Here is a 17,694-nt window from a genome sequence, read left to right on the forward strand (position 1 = left end):
TTTTTTTTCTTCAAATAAAAGCACTCTACTGTCTGTGTCAAGATTGTGCATTACCAGTATCAGCACTTCCACATGAATACAATTTTCAAACCTAAATATACCGGTATTTTTTTTTTTTAATGCAAGTCTTACTGGCATAATGATTCTCTAAAATTGTAGGTAACTTTCAGACCCAAGTTTTTTTCTGTGTTTGATCAAAGAAGAGTTGTGGGATTCATTCTTAAGTATGATGTCATTTCATTCATTCATTTCATTCCATTTCAACATGACTCGCTGTACTATAGTGTGTGGAGGGAGAAGGCACTCGCATGTAGGAGCGTATAATTCTCTCATTGTTTTGCAACATATTTTGCTTTAATGCACAAATACATTAAATTTAAAGGAGAAATAGGCTTGTGAGAGAAAGATCCTGCAACTGAAGATCGCTCTGTCTGGATAAACATTTGCCAGTATGACAACATTCGCTCACATTATGTATGGTGTATTTTGAATTTGATTGAGTATCATGTCTATTAATGAAAAACATTTGTAAAGTAACGTTAGAGGCAAGGAACTCCGCGGTTCTTTTTGGAGCAGGTGCCAGGGATGTGCCAGCTAGCAGCGCGGCTAAAACACACCCTAATTACGATGTACATTACTTACTAATTGCTTATTTTTTATAAACTTCTTTCTACTACAATTTAAACTTTTCTGCTGCTGGGAAATGAAAATAGATACCTTAAGGATGTTATTTTTGGAGAAATCTCAAAACTGACATTTTTGTCATTTACTCAAATCTCATCTCCATAATACATGCCTGATTTTGTGAAAACACATCACATATTCATATTGTATTCTTAACATTATATCATAGTCTAGTATACTGTATTCATATGTTACATACTGTAGTATTGTATGGGCCAGTACTTTTCCCACGTATCTTCATAAAAAATTTCGGCTGCAAAAGCATTTTGTCAGAATGACTACTTTTGTAAAGTCATGTACCCCTACCGATCCACTTTTTTTTAAAGTAATATAACGGCTATTTTTTTATGTAAATATTCTTTAAATATTTTTAAATTGAAATACATGGGTTCAGACTTGCCTCTAAGTTTCAAACATTTTTCATTTGTGACTAAAGTAAATTGCTATTCAACCAAAAGAGCAGCTACCAATATGCTATACAGAAGACAGTTTTCATTAAGATACCATTGAGTCCAATAATGAAATAATAACCTATGCCTAATGCCTATACCTAGTAATTAATAATAATCCTATTTTGAAACTGAATTAAATTATAATCCGTCACATCTATCAACACTTTATATGTTAAATTTATATTCAGTTGTGAATAGACTGCGTTTTTGGCATGCATTTTTTTTCCAAACAATTGCATTTTACCTCAAATTGTCATGGAAATGGGAAAACTGCTTGACCCCAAATATGTACACTGACAACGAATTCGACTGAAGATGACATCACGCGTGCTGAGGAATTACGCAACAACCAAACAAGGCTCACACGTTTTCTGGGTTTGGTCATGTGACGTTTGCTAACTGAGCCATGATTAGTCATTACCTGATTCCTGAGCATGGGTGATGTCATCTTCAGTTGACAGCCAGTGGCAAAATTTTAAAAGGTAATAATACTTCATGAAAAATAATTAAGTTATCACATTAATTACGGACAAAATATCTTCTTACTGCTAAAAATTGCGCAATGAGTCAAGCATCCCTTTAAGCACAACCAGCAGTCGTTTAAAAAAAAGTGTGTACTTTAGGTACAAAGTGTGATCTCACTTGTGTCTTGGAAAAAAAAATTTTTTTTATGATCTTTAAAAGCCTGTATTTCACCGAGCGGTTCAGGCTTGCGAGGGTACGCGGACATAGCAAGTGTTGCTTTTTCGGCAGGCTTCCTTCAGTGTTGCAAAATGTTGCAAAGACACTTGCCAGACACTCTCAAAAAATTTTGTCGCCAACAAATGTTGAACAGAGACAAGAAAATCAGTTTGAGAGCATAAAGAGGGTTTGAGAGACTGTGGCAAGTGTCTTTGCAACGTGTTGCAACATTGAATGAAGCCTGCCAACAAAGCACGGCCGCGCATGCTCCCTTGCAAGCCTGCGCCGCTCTCTGATATATGGGCTTTAGGTACTTCCATGCCAAAGCGGAACCCTTTGCATCATGAAATGAAGTAAAATGTTGCCATACCTCACTACTATAACACAACATTTGTTGAATTTTATTTAATAATGGCAAAAATGATATAGAAAATGAATGGGGATGAAGTTATATTGGTCTTGTCCTTTTTTTTGGGGGGGGGGGGGGGAAATCATCCAATCCATGGCTCAAAATTACGGTATGTGCCGAACCGAGCTTTTTTTTTCTATTCACTGCACCCCTACTAGACGCTATTCTGCCAGCTTGTCAAGTAAGTACTGCATAGTTTCATATTTGGTAACAATACATACATATTGCATTAAAGTCTCAGCACATACCTCTACAATCTGACCGACCCGAAGATCACGGTATCGAAAGAAGGGTTCTTTAATCACAGTCCTGAAAGTCAGTTGAAATTAGTTGGATGTCGACCGACAAGAGGGAATGACAAAAAAGACAAAAGATTCCACATACCTGCGTAGACTTGCATGATATATTTGGTCAATGGGGCTGAAGTCAATTATCCTGCAAGTGTGATTGGGTAAGGCTAGTACTTTGTTCTCATTAGATGGCTCCTGTTGCTCCTTTAGGTGGTTCCTCTATCAGAAAGAACAACAAAATGTATCAGCAAACTCAGCAGAGTTTATTATTATTATTTTGTCTAACCCAAAAACATACTGTATGGTAAGGTAATTGAATCATTTTTGCTACTTACATGTACAAATACTTGGGTGCTGTCAGGCAGTTCCAAAATAGCTCCAGACTTATGGTGCATAGCGGTTATCTTGCAGTCCTCGACCACCTCACCGATGCGGTCACCGCAGGTAGGTATGGTATTGATGCTTGTCTTTGGTTGGACCATGTACCCACGCAAGCTTAACCCTACCAAACGGGTGGCTGGCTCTATGTACAGCATACGGGCCAGAACCTACACATAGGATGCAAATAAACAACACAAATGGTACAAAAATGTTAACATAGCAGGGTTATAATAGTTTAGGAATTGTCATTATAGTTGTTTTTTATTTCATTTTGGAGTTTTGTTTTTTTAAATTGAGTTAGTTTTAATTCGTTTAGGGAGCGGGTTTGTTAGTATCAAAGTATTAAATCAGTAAATCAAAACTTTATTTGTATAGCACCTTTCATACATTAAAATGCAACTCAGGGTGCTGAACAATTAAAACTTCTATAGTGAAATATAAATAAAACCCACCCATCCCCCCAACATTCCCATGATCATATCCACACACACGGGAAAAAAACAAAAAAAAAACATTGCAAGGCACAGCGAAACCATGCGAGGAAAGGCACTCAGGAGGAGCTCATCCACACAGAAGGATGACGACCCACGACCACAGGGAGCGGTTTCATTCCAGAGACACCCACCCAGACCGACCACGCCACGGCATGCCCCACAAAAAGCGAAGAGCGCCACAGTCACCCGGGCCGGCCTAAGAGGCTTCCAGGACGACTGCCCCACACATAGGAGAAGACCAGCCAAGAAGTTCTGTTTGTGTAATTCTCGTAAAACATAGCCCCAGTTATTTTCATTTTTTAAAAACATTTTCATTTCCATTTTATTTTGCTAACGAAAATGTTGTTTCTATTTTATTTTTTTATTTTGTTGGCTTTCCTTAACTAAAATAACATTTATTTAGTTTTTACTAAAAAAAATATTGGGACATACAAATATCTTTATTCTAAACTGATTTAAAGTCTCTTCCAAACTGGGCAAAAACATGGAGGTTTGCCACTAGCTGAGACAACAGTGTAAATTTCTTCTAGAAATAAATACTGCATTGTCATAAAAACTGTTAGTATTTTCACATATTATTTTTCTCATGGTAGACATTACCTTGCTTCCCTCAGTGTAACTGTCAGCCATCTCTGGCTCCAAGTGAAGGAAGTCAACTTGACCACTGAAGGAGGACAGGAAGTCCAGGAACAATCCGTGTTTGGTCACCTGCAACACAGGCTCGATTGATTTCGGCATTGTACATAGTCATGAATTTGTGTATAGCACACATATTAATAGGGGTGTGTAACCTGAACAGAATTTTGACACTCTATAGAATAAACATTGGCGAAAACATTAACATTGTCCCTACTTTTCTGATTGTTGCTTTAACAAGAAGTCCCGGAAGAAGGTTAGTCAAGGTCCATCCTTGTTGAGATTCCGCACAAGCTTGATTGACAGCTGATGGGTTGGCAGAGAGTTGCAATAAACGTCCATCATTCTTCACTTCTTTGATTTGACAAGCCACATACTGGCCCACTTTCAGCTCTGGACAGTGACGCACAAGTAGAAGAAAAAACTATTGTCACAATGATGACTTTAAAAAAGACTTGCAAATGAAACGGGAATACTAAAACAATTCATATTTGCAATACCATTGTTACTGTTCGGTTTATCTTTGCCAGCTTTCTTGGGCAGGAAGGCCTTGGTTCCCTTGATACCAACGTCAATTAAGCAGCCATGATCTTCAAGGCTTTCAATGCATCCACTCAACACCTGAGACAACAAGCGGTGACAAGTGTTGAGTGGTGAGGAAAGAATTCTGTGAAAGGTGGTGACTTCTTACTTACCATGCCAGCTTTAAGAGCATTTGATGTGAGAGCTTTGTTGACAAGCTTTGGATTGACTGAGAGCTGGATGCTGATGCCGCCTCCTTTGGCATTGTCCAACTTGGCAATCACACATCTCAACATCATGCCAGAATAGAAGAGTTGTGGCAAAGCATAAATGTCCTGTCAAATGGAGGAGAGGGGGGAAACACACATACAGTTCCAACTCTGTCAGTTGAATCCATAGCACATGATTTTACCTAGTTGGACAAACTGGTCACAACAATAATGTAAACATACCCCCATGTCAGCTGAATCCAGTTGTTCAGTGAGCAGCTTAGTGTACGAGTCACAGATGTTCCTGATACTGAGAAAACCTTGCAGACCACAAGGCAGACTGACAGTCACATCAAAGTCTGAAACTTCTTTCACACAGCCCAGCATCAACATGCCTTCCTTCAAATGCTGCGAAGAAATAACACAAAATTAAATATATTTTCATAACCCTGAAACCATACAGTTAAATTTATCATCGCTAGAGGTAAAACTAGTATACCCAAAAAAACTGTATGTACTTTGGTTTTGAGTTTGTGGTTTGGGTCACGAAATGAAAAACGAACAGCTTATGAATGAAATCACACTTCTTTTTCAAACCTGGTACACACAAGGATTTTTTTAAGTTTTAAAAAATTTTTTTTTACCTTTGGCAGACCCCACACAAAGTTAAGAAATTGGGCATTCAACAGTTTTGGTCGTATTATGTGTGGCGTGCTCAGATAATCTCAACACAACACATATAAAGATTCGATTCCACCACTGGTCAAGAATCCAGTCCTTCGAGGTAAAGCTCTTACGTGATCATACATACATACACTTCAAACACGAAGACGACCAGGCAATTCTATGTATGCGCGGATGTTTGCCGAATGTTTACAAAGAGGACTAGAGATGAGAGCAAGAAAATAATTGCTTTGGAAAATAATTCCTGCATCTTGGGGAAACCACATGTATACAAAAGCGACATCAGGGAGGCCACCTACTGCCCGAAGACGGCTGGGTTTGCCTCCAGCGCACCCACGACCTGAGTGAGGGAGGAAGCGATTCATAAAAATTGATGAACATTAGGTAGGATAATTCGTTTTTATTTACCGGCGATTCCTCGTTCATCAGTCTAAAAACTTATTTTATTGGCTACATTGCATCACGTCACAGTCTGCGGAGACAACTCGCTCAGGAGTCCACGGCTTCCCCCACACCCCTGAAGATTTTTCGTCATAAATATTGAACACATTCATTATTTAAGGTTGTCGTCGGCTCCGACTGGTTTTGGACCCTACTATCAGGACGAATCCACTACATATACATACACGCCTCACACATAAGGATAATCTTATAAGGCAATACGACATAAGATTGTCGGGTGTTTGGCGTCCTTGGTCGGGAAGGGGCAAAATCGTGACAAAAGCAGCCCGATTGACTTTATGTGTATAATACCCAGCTTAAAAAAATTATTTAAAAAAATAAATGGTGTCTTCTTTCAAGTAAACAATATTTTTGAACAGTGTGAATTGAATAAAAAAAACAATAACACCATTAACTTTTTGGTCACTGATTTTTACAAGTCACTGGAAACGTGGAAATTGGGCTGAGCTGAACTGTATTTGTTTACAGACGAGGTTTGTGTCTAGGGCAGAGGTGGGCAATCTCGGTCCTCGAGGGCCGGAGTCCTGCAGGTTTTGTAGGTTTCTCACTTCCAACACAAGCTGATTCCAATCAACAGGATCGTTATCAGGCTTATGCAGAGCTTGCTGATGAGCTGATAATATATCAGCTGTGTTGGAGAAGGGCAACACGCAAAACCTGCAGGACTCCGGCCCTCGATGCCCACCTCTGGTCTAGGGCATGAGGCAGTTACATTTCTTATTTCTTAAATAATATATTTCATGAGAGAACCTTAACAGTTGCTCTTCCATAATCAAATAATTGCCCCTGCATTCGGTTATTATCATTTACATGGCTAATTTTCAAAAATGGTGGCACGATTTCACAGGCCACATAAAATGATTTGAAGGTCCACATCTGGCCTGCAGACCTTCAGTTTGACATCCATGAACTATATTATGTAATCCTTTAGAATTTCTTATTTACTTTTATCAAATTATACTATGTGTGTGTGTGGCTTTCGTTAATTGTGTTTTTACCTTGAAATGTAATATTTCTACAGACTTTGCAGATGCATTGAGAGTGAGGGGATCTTCATTCTTCCCAGTGGTCTTCTGCTTCTTGACATTCTTGTCATCTTTAAAACCCAACTTTCTCTTCTTAGAGTCTTCTTTTTCATTTGACTGAAGAAAAAAACAATAACAACAACTTGGAGCAAGGGAAGCTAGTCCAAAAAGCAAGAGAGTAGAATAATTTAAAAAGAAAGTAAACTCAAATCACGATTCGTGAGGATTTTGGAGTGTTTTGCACGACATGCCAGTTATGAAAGCAATAAAGGAGATCAACAATACCTCAAAAAGATTGTCCACTTCAGTCCGCACCGATATTTGACTTTCACAAGCCTTCTTAACTGTCCCACCTCGAGGGAAGTCTTCCTCCGCTGATGCCATGCTTTATTTTTCAGTTGTCTACGAAAAAAATAATCAGCACATCATAACAAAACTTGCAATTCCAAACCTGGTCTTACAAAGACGAATTGATGTCTCTTCAAAACGTCTCCGTTTAAAATGAGAATCCAACTGGGTAAAAAATGTGAACAACGTATGTAGGCACTTCTAAAAAAACAATTTCTATGGGTTTCATACTAGCCGGCGTGTTAGCTTTAAGTGTACTACAGACACGCTACGTGCTAATAGGGTAAACGCGTGGAAAATATTAACCAGTATTAGATTGAACATTACAAGTGGCTATAGTATCTAAAAGCATCACGTGTGAATTGAAATGTAATCATAAATGTGGACAAGCCACGTTTGCTTAAAGTAAAACGCCGTTTGGAGGTTTACAAACTCACATGTAGTTCAGCACGCCATATCAATGACCCGGAAGAAAAATGTATTTGGGCAGAGCTCAGTGTGGCGAATCACAAAAAGTACAAAATTATTGACATTTCACTTGCCCAATCAGTGATCGCATTTGATGATAGTCTTCGGGACGTTGATATTTTAGACCAATAGTGTCAAATAACTCAACAAACTTAAAGTAGGCGGGACTTCCTTTCAATTCTAGCAGCGAGGCCTCCGTTGAAGGGCACGATCATCCTCTCAAGTTCTCGTCAAGGGTCTTGTACTCCAGGTAAGAATACAATTAGATTCAGTCGTTGCTTACTTTGGAATTGGCATTGATAGCTGCTACAGTATCATTTTAAATGCGTACATTTCCATGTTACCTTTAACATATACAAAGTGTTTGGCGTTGACGCATTCGCTAGCAAACAATAATGCTGTGTAAACGACTCTGTTAGCTTTGTATGCTAACAAGCGAGAGTAACCAACCCGTCAATGTCAGACTAGATGGGCTGCGGTTGCAATCTTTCACCCGCAAGAAAATAAAGTATAAATTAGGCGTAAAATTAACTCAGTGATGATATTACATTGCATGAATTCATGTTTTTGACACGAATCAAGTTGAGGTGACATGCGACAGCTGCAAGTTAGGTGCTGGAATTCTATAGTAGCCTCTTGCACATATCGTTCTATGTGTACTGTCCAATAATAAACCATTACAAGTTAAAATCTATATTTTACTCCTAAAACATTTTGAAATTTCTACTTGTGTTCGATCAAGTGCAACATTGATGAATGATGAATTTATTGACCAATTCTGCTATAGGTTCACTAATCATCATGGGAGGTCATGACGCAGGAACCCAGCACCAGTTCACTGGGTTTGCAAGGCATTTCAACTCATTCACCCTGGTAGGCAGGAGAAATGTAAGTCAACGCTAGCTTTATACATTCTGTATTATATAACTCATTTATATAATATGAATATGCATTAGTTTCATGACTAAATTCTTTCATAGTGTGTTTTGGCCACATATGCCAGCATAGCAGCAATTGTCCTCTTCTTCAAATTGAAGCCCAAGAAACAAGCTGCAGTTACTGAGAAGTAACGTAAGTATGCAGTACCTTCTTTTTTTTTTTCTAACATTGTACTAAGACATTTTACGTCAGTGAACTGTTTTGTGCTTCTCTCCTTTGCAGTTGTACAATTGATTTTGGCTTGCTGGGAGTGGAGATGGCAGCTGGATGTGCTAGGAATATAATGACCGTTTGGTTTCCATGTGTTAACAATAAAGACCATTTATGACCAAAACATAAAAAACACTTTTATTTACATGATTATCTATAAAAACACTATAATACAAAAGTGACAGCCGCATGTTGAGCTGTACTTGTAATTATTTCTAACATGGTTATCAGTTATAATTGCACCCTATTAGGACAACACATTTAGTCCTACATCACGGTCAAGTGTAAGAATTGCAGAACATGAAATGCATCATTCATCAATAGATCTTTTAACAAAAATATCAAAACTAATTCAAGTTCAATTCAGTAGAGGTTCTTATGGATTGTAGCCGCCTGCTGCCAAGAGCAGATTTCTACGGGTGAAGTGGAGGTGTAGGACAGGTGAGGATTTAGTCGTGTAGCAGCCAAGCAGAAGCTCCTGTGAATTATCTTGTAAATGAATGTGTCCTGTAGTTGCAGTGAAGTCGTCAGTCTCCAAATCATCAAATGCTTTAGCGGCATCCCACAGGCGAACTGTGTTATCCATCGAGCCTGGGAGACACAAGATACTTAAATAGCTATGTGTATTACACACATATCAATATACAAACTTGTTTCATCCCTGAACAGGTTGTTGAGCCCTAAATCATTACATTTAATTTATATTTTACTGTACACGTCTCTTAATTGGTAATTCACTTTGCACTGCACTGTATATTGTGGCACACATATTGGAATGGAAGGAGAGGTGTCTGAGTGAAAGTGGCGTGAAAACAGTGCTGCACCTCTTGACCTATGAAGGGGTTGTTGCTTTGCTCAAGGGCAAATCAACAGACATTCCTCAATGAGTCTAGTAGCCTTTTTTTTTGTATTAATCTTTTTGTCCCTAGAGTGACTCACACCGTGACCCTCCACTCCTCACAGATGAGCTTTTGCCCACCTGTTTGCAGATGCATTACACAACTACAGTAGAGGTGCAATGAGTAATTGACAACTAATTAATGATCAAATTAATAAATTTTTGATCATTAATTATTTAGACTTTTTTCATTGTCCAAATTCTTGGTAATTCAGCCTCTCAACTGTGATTACCACATTTCTGTAGTCCTCCATGAAAGCAGACTGATTATCTTTGTGTTGAATCAAATGAATCATTTGCAAACATGCTTTTACTTTGGGAAACAATGGCCAACATTTTTGCCTATTTTCTGATTGTTACGAAACAAATCAGTATTGTGCCTTTTCCGCATTATCAATTTCAAATGCCCTGCTTTTGAATAAAGGTATAGAAAATAAAACTAATCTGATTTATCCATTAAATAAAAAATAATTTACATATTGAGTTGAAGCTCTACATCAGAGGTCCCCAACCCTGGTCCTCAGGGACCGGTATCCAGCCTGTTTTCCATGCCTCCCACAGCCAGCACAGGTGATTCATATCATCAGCTAATCAGCGATCTCTGGAGAAGGCTGATAACGATCTCCACCTGTGTTGGCTGTGGGAGGCATGGAAAACAGGCTGGATACCGGTCCCTGAGGACCAGGGTTGGGGACCTCTGCTCGACATGATACTAAATCAGCATCAACTATACCAAGCCTTTTAGATTGGCTGGATGGAGCATTTTATAGCACAACTACAGTGAAGCACGCACCAGAGGCAAGAATTTCACCATCCCTGCTGAACTTGAGCGAGTAGATGGTGTCTGTATGGCCTTTGAGCTCTCCAATCATGAGTCCATGACCAATATCCCAAAGAAGAACTCTGCCGTCAGTGGCCCCCGAAGCCAAAAACTTCCCGTTGGGAGAGAATGACAGAGTGTGGATTGGACCCTAGAAGATGCGGTGCAAAGATGTTAGACCTCTCTTCGGCGCCGCAATGTAAGAAGAATGTTACATTTTTACCTTGTGACCAGTAAAGATGCGAACACAGTTCCCATTCAGGACATCCCACAGGCGGATCGTACGGTCAGATGACCCCGTGGCCACATAATTAGAGTTGGGGTGGAAGCGGGTGCAAGTGATGTCTGCCAGGTGACCAGCGAACATCCGCAGAGGCTGATAGTGATCTGTAACCCATAGACTGAAGGCGCGGGAGATATTAGACAAGATCGAGAGATCGTTTGTTCACCTTGTGGGCACCATGTCTTTGGCAATGTTCTGCACGATCGACATTGTGAGTGGCTTTCCGGGCTGCATTCTTATCATATGGAAAACTATCAAACTGATTCAGTTCATGTTTGTTTTTTAGCGCAAATTAAACTCGCTAGTCTTTTTTTTTTTTTTAAATAAAAAATTAAATTGCCAGTGGTGTAAGAAAAGTCGCTAACTATAGCAAGCAAATTGTTACGTTGATAACACTGCTTCACTATATTGGCAGTAATGTGCTGTAAACTACGGAAGCAACTTTAAGAAACAATGATAACTCAAACTTTTGATAGAATTGATTAATCGCTCAGCCCTAATTCTAATTAGTTGAATTACTGCATGGAATAGGATTTTTGATGACATAAAATGAAAAATGCCTTGTCACAAAATTCAATGTTTCTCTTAAATCTGATCATATATGGTAAGCAGATATCAGTTTCTTAATGTTTTATCAAGTATATTGTATATGAATAAAACGTCACATTTTTCCACATACACTATAATATTTCTGAGGAAATGTAAGATGTGATGTAAAATGATACTATAGTACATAATTTCACCTCTGGATTATTCCAGCGTACTAACAGTGTATGTATCACTATAGACAGAGTTTGGTTATTTTTCAAGTACATAATGTGGGTCTTTGCACTTGCTTCAAAAGCCTCGTTTCCACCGACGGTATCTCCCCTACTCTGCTCTGCTCTACAACAAAAAGCAGTGCATCTCTGCTGTCCCGGCCACCACCCGGGAGCCCCTCCTCACCTCGCCAGTGATGTCATGCTAAAGCGACCGCAGCTAACATGCACTGCATACACAGGCAAAAACAATAAAGAGCGCAAACAATGATTTGTGCCTATTTATTTCAGCCTGAAGATATCGAATGAATATTGCAGCAAATGTTTGCAGGAAATTAAAAAGGTTTGCACCTCCTCAAAGTCCAAGCATTAATCTGTTTGGAAGCCATTGTTGTCCTCTCTTCATCGTTAATGGCAGCTGTTTTCCCGGGGTGGTGGTTTGCGCAGCTGCACGTTGATGACGACATGTCTCGAACCAATCATTGTCCTCCAAAATAATTACGTCATGTTTTAGAACTGGGCTACTTTTTTTTTTTTTTTTTTACAACCGCAAAGGAGCAGGTACCAGAAAAAGCGAGTAGAGTAGAGTAGAACCGGGTAGATTTGTTGGTGGAGACAGGGCTTTTGCAGAGTAGAGTAGAGTAGAGTAGAGTAGATACCGGCGGTGGAAACGAGGCCAAAGTGTCACACAAACAGGGTTGGTCTTCAAAATTGGTGAGGCAACAAGCGTCCACAATTCTTACCGAGCCACTCTGTCATGTCCACCGGAGACAAAATAGTACCCATGAGGAGAAAACTGGGTGTCCCACACAGGGTAGTTGTGGCCTTTGTATCCCACCAGACAGGTAAAAGTTTGGAGACTCCACAGCCTCACTGTGCCATCTTCAGAGCTCGAAAGCAGGTAGTTCCTAAAGAGCATGTCGGTTTTCACTACATTGGTCATAATACTGTTCATGGGTTTTGTGCTGAAGCAAATCATTGAGGACAGCATGTGATCCAGGCAGCAACTAGGTGGAGGACATTTGCTTTTTACCTGTCTGGACTGAAGCTGATACCATAAACAGGACCACTGTGTCCGTACAGGAGCTTGGACTCACTCGCTGTTTTTTCGTCCATGATCCTCTCCAGCACATCATCTGACTCTTTATCAATCAGATTTAAGTCTTTAGTGAGAGAGAGAGAAACAACACTAAGTTAGCTCCTTTAGCACAAAATACTGCTTGATGACAACAATCATTAGTGGGAGGTTAAAAAAAATCCACACATTGCATCACTTCATGGAAAATGGCAACAAATACTCTATTTGTAATTAACAAAACTTTTTTTTTTAAAAGGGAAGTCAGCCCAAAAATTCTTTAAAATAATAAGTCTATAGTATAATGCATATGATTTCTGAAGTTTATTTTGGGGCTACCATATCACACTCCTTGACCAAACTTTCTGAGAACCACCCATACCTGGTTCGCTAGATGATGATGATGAGAAGAAAAGAAAAAAAAAGGCTAATTACAGATGTCACAATATTTGCAGTATTAAAACTGCCTCAACATTGTCGTGGTCTTGTTTCGGTAGAAAATAATGATAATTTTAATAATAGAATTTTGTTTGGCGTATTGCTAGGAAGCGCTTCACTTGCCTGTATCGTGTTACGCGGTTAATCGGTTGCCTGTATTCACAATACAAGCAATTAGCGCTGGACATTTCCGTTAATCATCACTTCCCGTTGATGACAACACCCACATTTCGGTGAGTGCATAATGACGCAAAGCCTCGAAAAAAAAATACACGGACTGAGCCCCGATTGAAGTACGTTTACGGTAGTCTCTCTTTCATTCCGTGTATTTTTGCGAGGCTTCGCGTCATAAAGCATTCGCCGAATATACGGAAGCACTTGGCGAAAGGTGGGCATCGTCATTGATGAGAATAGATGATTAACGGAAGTGCTCAGCTCTACAAGCCAAATTGTTTTTAGGCCTTGGTGGAGGCAAATTCGATTGCTGCTGTACCTGCTGCTGACTTGACTTTGCGTAATTTTTTCAGAGTGACACTCCACACTCTGACTGAGGAATCGGCAAAGCCTCCTGCAATTAAACTGGAGTCATCTGTGAAGTCCACAGCAGTTAAACCCTATGGGAAACATGAAAAAAAATAAAAAGGATTTAACAATTTAGTTCACATTTACCTGACTATAACCCCAATTGAAAAGTGAGTAGTCATGGTTCAGACCTGGTATGCATTGAGAAAAGAGTAGAAGCAAACGGAAGGGAGGTTATCTCGCCCCAATCGCATCCTTTTGGTGGCCTCTTTCATGTACATGATCTTGTCCAGTTTGTCTGAGTCCTTTAGTTCTGGAAGAGGTATCCTGAGAAATACAACACGGTTTTCAGGAAATGTATGAGGCCAAAAGTCCAAAATCTGTTTAACTCATTCACTGCCATAAAATCATTTAAAAAATATATTATTAAAAATTAGGGGCGACAGGCGATTATTATTTTTTAATTGTAATTAATCGCATTACTTCGCTAGTTAACTCACGATTAATCACACATTGTATATCTGTTCTAAATGTACAAAAAAAAAAAAGATAGGTTTTCATACTCTTGTTAACAAAAGTGGAAAAAAATGTTAAACTAATAGAAATAGTTTAAATGATTTTTTTACGTTTATAGCCATCAATGACAGTGAATGAATAAAAAAATAAAAAATAAAACATTATTAAAAATTTGGGACTTCAGGCGATTAAAGTTTGTAATTGTAATTAATCGCATGACTTCACTAGTTAACTCACGATTAATCACAAATGTTATATCTGTTCTAAATGTACAATAAAAAAACATTTAAGTTTTCATACTCTTGTTAACAAAAGTGGGGAAAAAATGTAAACTAATGGAAATAGTTAAAATTAATTTTTGACATCTATAGACGTCAATGGCAGTGAATGAGTTAATAAAGTGCATCTGTCTATCTATCCTTAAAACACAGATAAATGTAAATCTATACCTTGTTTGTAAAGGTGCATTGGGATCCTGCTTCTTGCTCTTAGAGCCCATGCTGTCCTTCTTGGGTTTCTTCTTCTTGGGTTTACCCTCCTCGTTCTCCGCTTCCTCGTCCTCATCATCAAGTGGCAGTTCAATTTCCGGTTCCTTAAGCAAGCCATAATAAACCTAGAAGGAGGTGGAAGAAAGAGGCACCTGTGAGTTGGCAGCCTGTCACAAAAGCTCAGCTAATTTTTTTCAGTAGTTTGTAGTTTCCCGCCAGATTTTGTCATTTAATGTTCATTGTGCATCATGTAAACCCATTATGTATTATTTTCAGGATTTTCGGCCATTTATTTACTAGGTGGAGAGTATATACATTTATGTGGCTATTTATAATTGTACTATTATCATTTAAATGTTTGTCTTGTGTTTTTTTTTTTACATCCAGCACACCAACCTTTGCCTTATTGGCCTCTCTTTTGCCCTCTCCAGCCAGACTACCAGACATGGCATCAATCTGGCTCTTGCTACGTGGCATGCCATCAAAGATGTCAATGTAGAGATGCTCCTGGATGATATTCCAGATCTGGTTGTTCTGGCGCTCTTGCAGGTGCCTCTTGAGCAATTGGTACGAGTCACGAGAGATGCGCAGGACAAACTTGCTAGTGCGAAAGTCGAGCAGAGTCTCGTTGCCTCTCATGTGTTCCTTTTTTGTCAAACCAGACAACACTTGGAGGTCTTCTCTGTAATAACACTCCTGATCCCCGCTAAACCTGAGATGGAGTGGCATCATGTTATTGGAATGGCAAACAAGCAGAGGAAGACAATCTTATCACAAAAACTCACTTTTCAAAGAACGCCTTGGCCACATTCTCATGGTTGTTGTATACCAGTTCCAGGTACATGTGCACAAATAGTGGGTAGAAAACCTGGGACAGTTCTGCTCGATGACAGTCCAAAACTGTTTCTATAAACTTTTTTAAACCGCTGTAATAAACCTCATAGAGAGCTGGGTCTCCTTGCTGGCTGTAAGCAGACAAAACCACACTTACATCCGGCTGGTCCTCTGCAGGTGGAGCTGAAACACAAGTTAGCATCTCGTTAAAATAGTTTGATTCGCAATTAGATATTTTTTTATTTTTCCAAATCGTTAAGCCAAATGTGACCATTTCGCACACTTTGAACGAGCTTTACAAAAAAAAAAGTCAAACGAATGGAACAAAACATCCTCTGTGTGGAGAAAAAAAATAATACTGCACACATACACACGAAAATTGGGGTGGGTGGGGGCTGGGGGGTGTCAATTGTAATTACAAATGTCTTAACTTTTAAAAAATATAAAACAATTTTACATTACATCACATCTGTTACTGTTTAGCAAAAAAAAAAAATCTTCATGAGCAAAGTTTTATATCGTACCTTTGACTGGCGCCTGGTTTCCAGAGGAAGATGTCACTCGGTTCAGAAGAGAGTTTGCATCCAGACCTCCTCCTTCCACTGTCCCTGGTGCACCTCCAGAACCGGAGGACGCATCATCACCCTTCAAATCGAACAACTCCTGCGGTAATCCAGCTTCACGGCGCAAAATGTCGACAGACTCGGACAGTTGGTTCTTTTTAAGGAATTGCAGAATTGCCAGTAATGTCTGCTTCTCCTCCAGAGCTCCTGTCGCGGGTTTGTTACTTCCAACCGAAACACCGGGCCCGGGCGACGTAGAAAGTACCCTTCCGTCATTGGCATTGTTGTTTAAAACAGTATCAACGGGTGGTTCTGCTTTAATATCCTTTATTTCAACAGCGTCGGCCATAGCGCCCTGTACGGCCGCCATTTTCGAAATGAAATGCGCATGTGCAATGGTACAAAAAAGTAAAGCCCTCGTGGTGCTGCATACTGTCGTCTGATTTGCTATCTATGAGTTACGTCATTTACGAGAGGCCACCGTTGTGGTCACGTGCCACAACGTGGGATTTGGCCAAAATGGCGTAGTGAGACGGCCATTTTACGTTGCCACTTTGACTGACAATTTCACTGTGGTTTTCAGTTTTTCACATACAACACTATTACCAGTGCGTTATTTAATACCAGGATTTCTGTAAGAAATAATGACAGTCTCTTAAATGAACAAATTTCACAGTCTACATCTACTATTCATAGTTAAAGTAATACAGAGGTTAAAGTTATTTACAGATTAGATATTACAGTCAAAATATACAAGGAACACAGGGTACTTTAACCTTTTTTAATTTTTACTTCTACCTATTCTCCTTTGAACATGTGAACTGTGCTTAATGATGACCATATATGCTTTCTCTTCTTTTAAATGTGTTTTTCCCCCCAACTTTCTCATACAATATTTTCTGTTATGTGTTTACATATTTAATAAACAAATAATATTTTCATTTCACACTCAGTCTCCTATTATTGATGTGCAAATAGGATTCATTTGCTTAATTTTTTTCCAGATGGACTTTATTTTTGTGTCATCGCTCATGGTTATTTGTTTACTATATGCAATTTTAATGCATTGACATATTGCTTATTATGTTAAAGCCCATTGAGTTTATGCTTGCCATATGAAATGTGCTTTTAAAAAAAGGACATTCAGACGTGCTTAAAAAGAAATGACATTGACAAACTTCAGATAGGTCCTACACCCTCCCTCCTTTGGACAGACCATGCTGACAGGTGACTTTCATCTTTAAAAAGAAGCATTTCTAATTACATTCTTACCAATGGAATGTGTATCTAGAGCAAACTTATTGATACAATCGTACGCCACACACAGCGTTTTATACATGCTTTTAAGATAAACTGGTTGTCCCGGGTTCATTTCAGGAAAGGGGAAAAAATGATGGTGCAGTCGAAAAACTTCAGTGAGGTGTTTTTTAATTACACCAACACAGCATCAAAAATGTGAAAAAAATATTTGCAGTACAAAAATAATCCCAACAATATTTACAAGTCCCTTTGGTCTTTTCTGCAATTTACAGTGGTAGCCAGTAACTCGCCATCCCACTTGACTCAGCCCTCTCTACAAATGAATTAAGCCCCTCCTTCCGGGCA

General features: G+C 39.1%; 3 protein-coding genes across 4 annotated transcripts in view; 1 reads left to right on the forward strand and 2 right to left on the reverse strand.

Annotated features, from left to right (window-relative positions):
• Positions 1-7,752, reverse strand: part of pdcd11 (programmed cell death 11) — a 24,363-nt gene extending 16,611 nt beyond the window's left edge. Inside the window, exons 1-11 of one of the 2 annotated variants that reach the window (XM_077570682.1) lie at positions 7,715-7,752; positions 7,215-7,331; positions 6,903-7,046; positions 5,002-5,166; positions 4,723-4,884; positions 4,528-4,648; positions 4,245-4,420; positions 3,992-4,099; positions 2,852-3,064; positions 2,611-2,735; positions 2,475-2,535 (exon numbers count right to left, since the gene is read on the reverse strand). In XM_077570682.1, coding sequence (XP_077426808.1) covers positions 2,475-2,535; positions 2,611-2,735; positions 2,852-3,064; positions 3,992-4,099; positions 4,245-4,420; positions 4,528-4,648; positions 4,723-4,884; positions 5,002-5,166; positions 6,903-7,046; positions 7,215-7,313 — 1,374 coding nt within the window. In that variant the 5' untranslated portion in view covers positions 7,314-7,331; positions 7,715-7,752. Of the gene's footprint in view, positions 1-2,474; positions 2,536-2,610; positions 2,736-2,851; positions 3,065-3,991; positions 4,100-4,244; positions 4,421-4,527; positions 4,649-4,722; positions 4,885-5,001; positions 5,167-6,902; positions 7,047-7,214; positions 7,695-7,714 lie in introns of those variants that run through there. The other variant, XM_077570683.1, reaches the window with a different exon arrangement.
• A 155-nt stretch (positions 7,753-7,907) lies between these two features.
• atp5md (ATP synthase membrane subunit k) lies at positions 7,908-9,027 on the forward strand. Its single transcript, XM_077571759.1, has 4 exons — positions 7,908-7,995; positions 8,533-8,633; positions 8,726-8,816; positions 8,907-9,027. Exons 2-3 carry the CDS (start codon positions 8,547-8,549, stop codon positions 8,813-8,815), a joined length of 177 nt encoding a protein of 58 aa, XP_077427885.1. The 5' UTR covers positions 7,908-7,995; positions 8,533-8,546; the 3' UTR covers position 8,816; positions 8,907-9,027.
• taf5 (TAF5 RNA polymerase II, TATA box binding protein (TBP)-associated factor) lies at positions 9,006-16,498 on the reverse strand. Its single transcript, XM_077571756.1, has 11 exons — positions 16,051-16,498; positions 15,478-15,709; positions 15,089-15,404; positions 14,654-14,817; positions 13,880-14,015; positions 13,660-13,780; positions 12,687-12,816; positions 12,397-12,561; positions 10,836-11,013; positions 10,586-10,763; positions 9,006-9,485 (listed from the first exon to the last, which is right to left on the reverse strand). The coding sequence occupies exons 1-11, from the start codon at positions 16,457-16,459 to the stop codon at positions 9,271-9,273; spliced, it is 2,244 nt and encodes a 747-aa protein (XP_077427882.1). The 5' UTR covers positions 16,460-16,498; the 3' UTR covers positions 9,006-9,270.
• Between the last annotated feature and the right edge of the window lie 1,196 nt (positions 16,499-17,694).

This window comes from Vanacampus margaritifer, chromosome 7 (genome assembly GCF_051991255.1).
Source record: "Vanacampus margaritifer isolate UIUO_Vmar chromosome 7, RoL_Vmar_1.0, whole genome shotgun sequence".
NCBI lineage: Eukaryota > Metazoa > Chordata > Actinopteri > Syngnathiformes > Syngnathidae > Vanacampus > Vanacampus margaritifer.

Coding starts and splice junctions, on each gene's coding strand:
- atp5md (XM_077571759.1), top strand. CDS start 8,547: ATGGGAGGTCATGACGCAGGAACCCAGCACCAGTTCACTGGGTTTGCA. Junction 8,634..8,725: donor CCCTGGTAGGCAGGAGAAAT/GTAAGTCAACGC, acceptor ATTCTTTCATAG/TGTGTTTTGGCCACATATGC.
- taf5 (XM_077571756.1), bottom strand. CDS start 16,459: ATGGCGGCCGTACAGGGCGCTATGGCCGACGCTGTTGAAATAAAGGAT. Junction 15,710..16,050: donor AAACCAGGCGCCAGTCAAAG/GTACGATATAAA, acceptor CTTGTGTTTCAG/CTCCACCTGCAGAGGACCAG. Junction 15,405..15,477: donor GCCAAGGCGTTCTTTGAAAA/GTGAGTTTTTGT, acceptor ACTCCATCTCAG/GTTTAGCGGGGATCAGGAGT.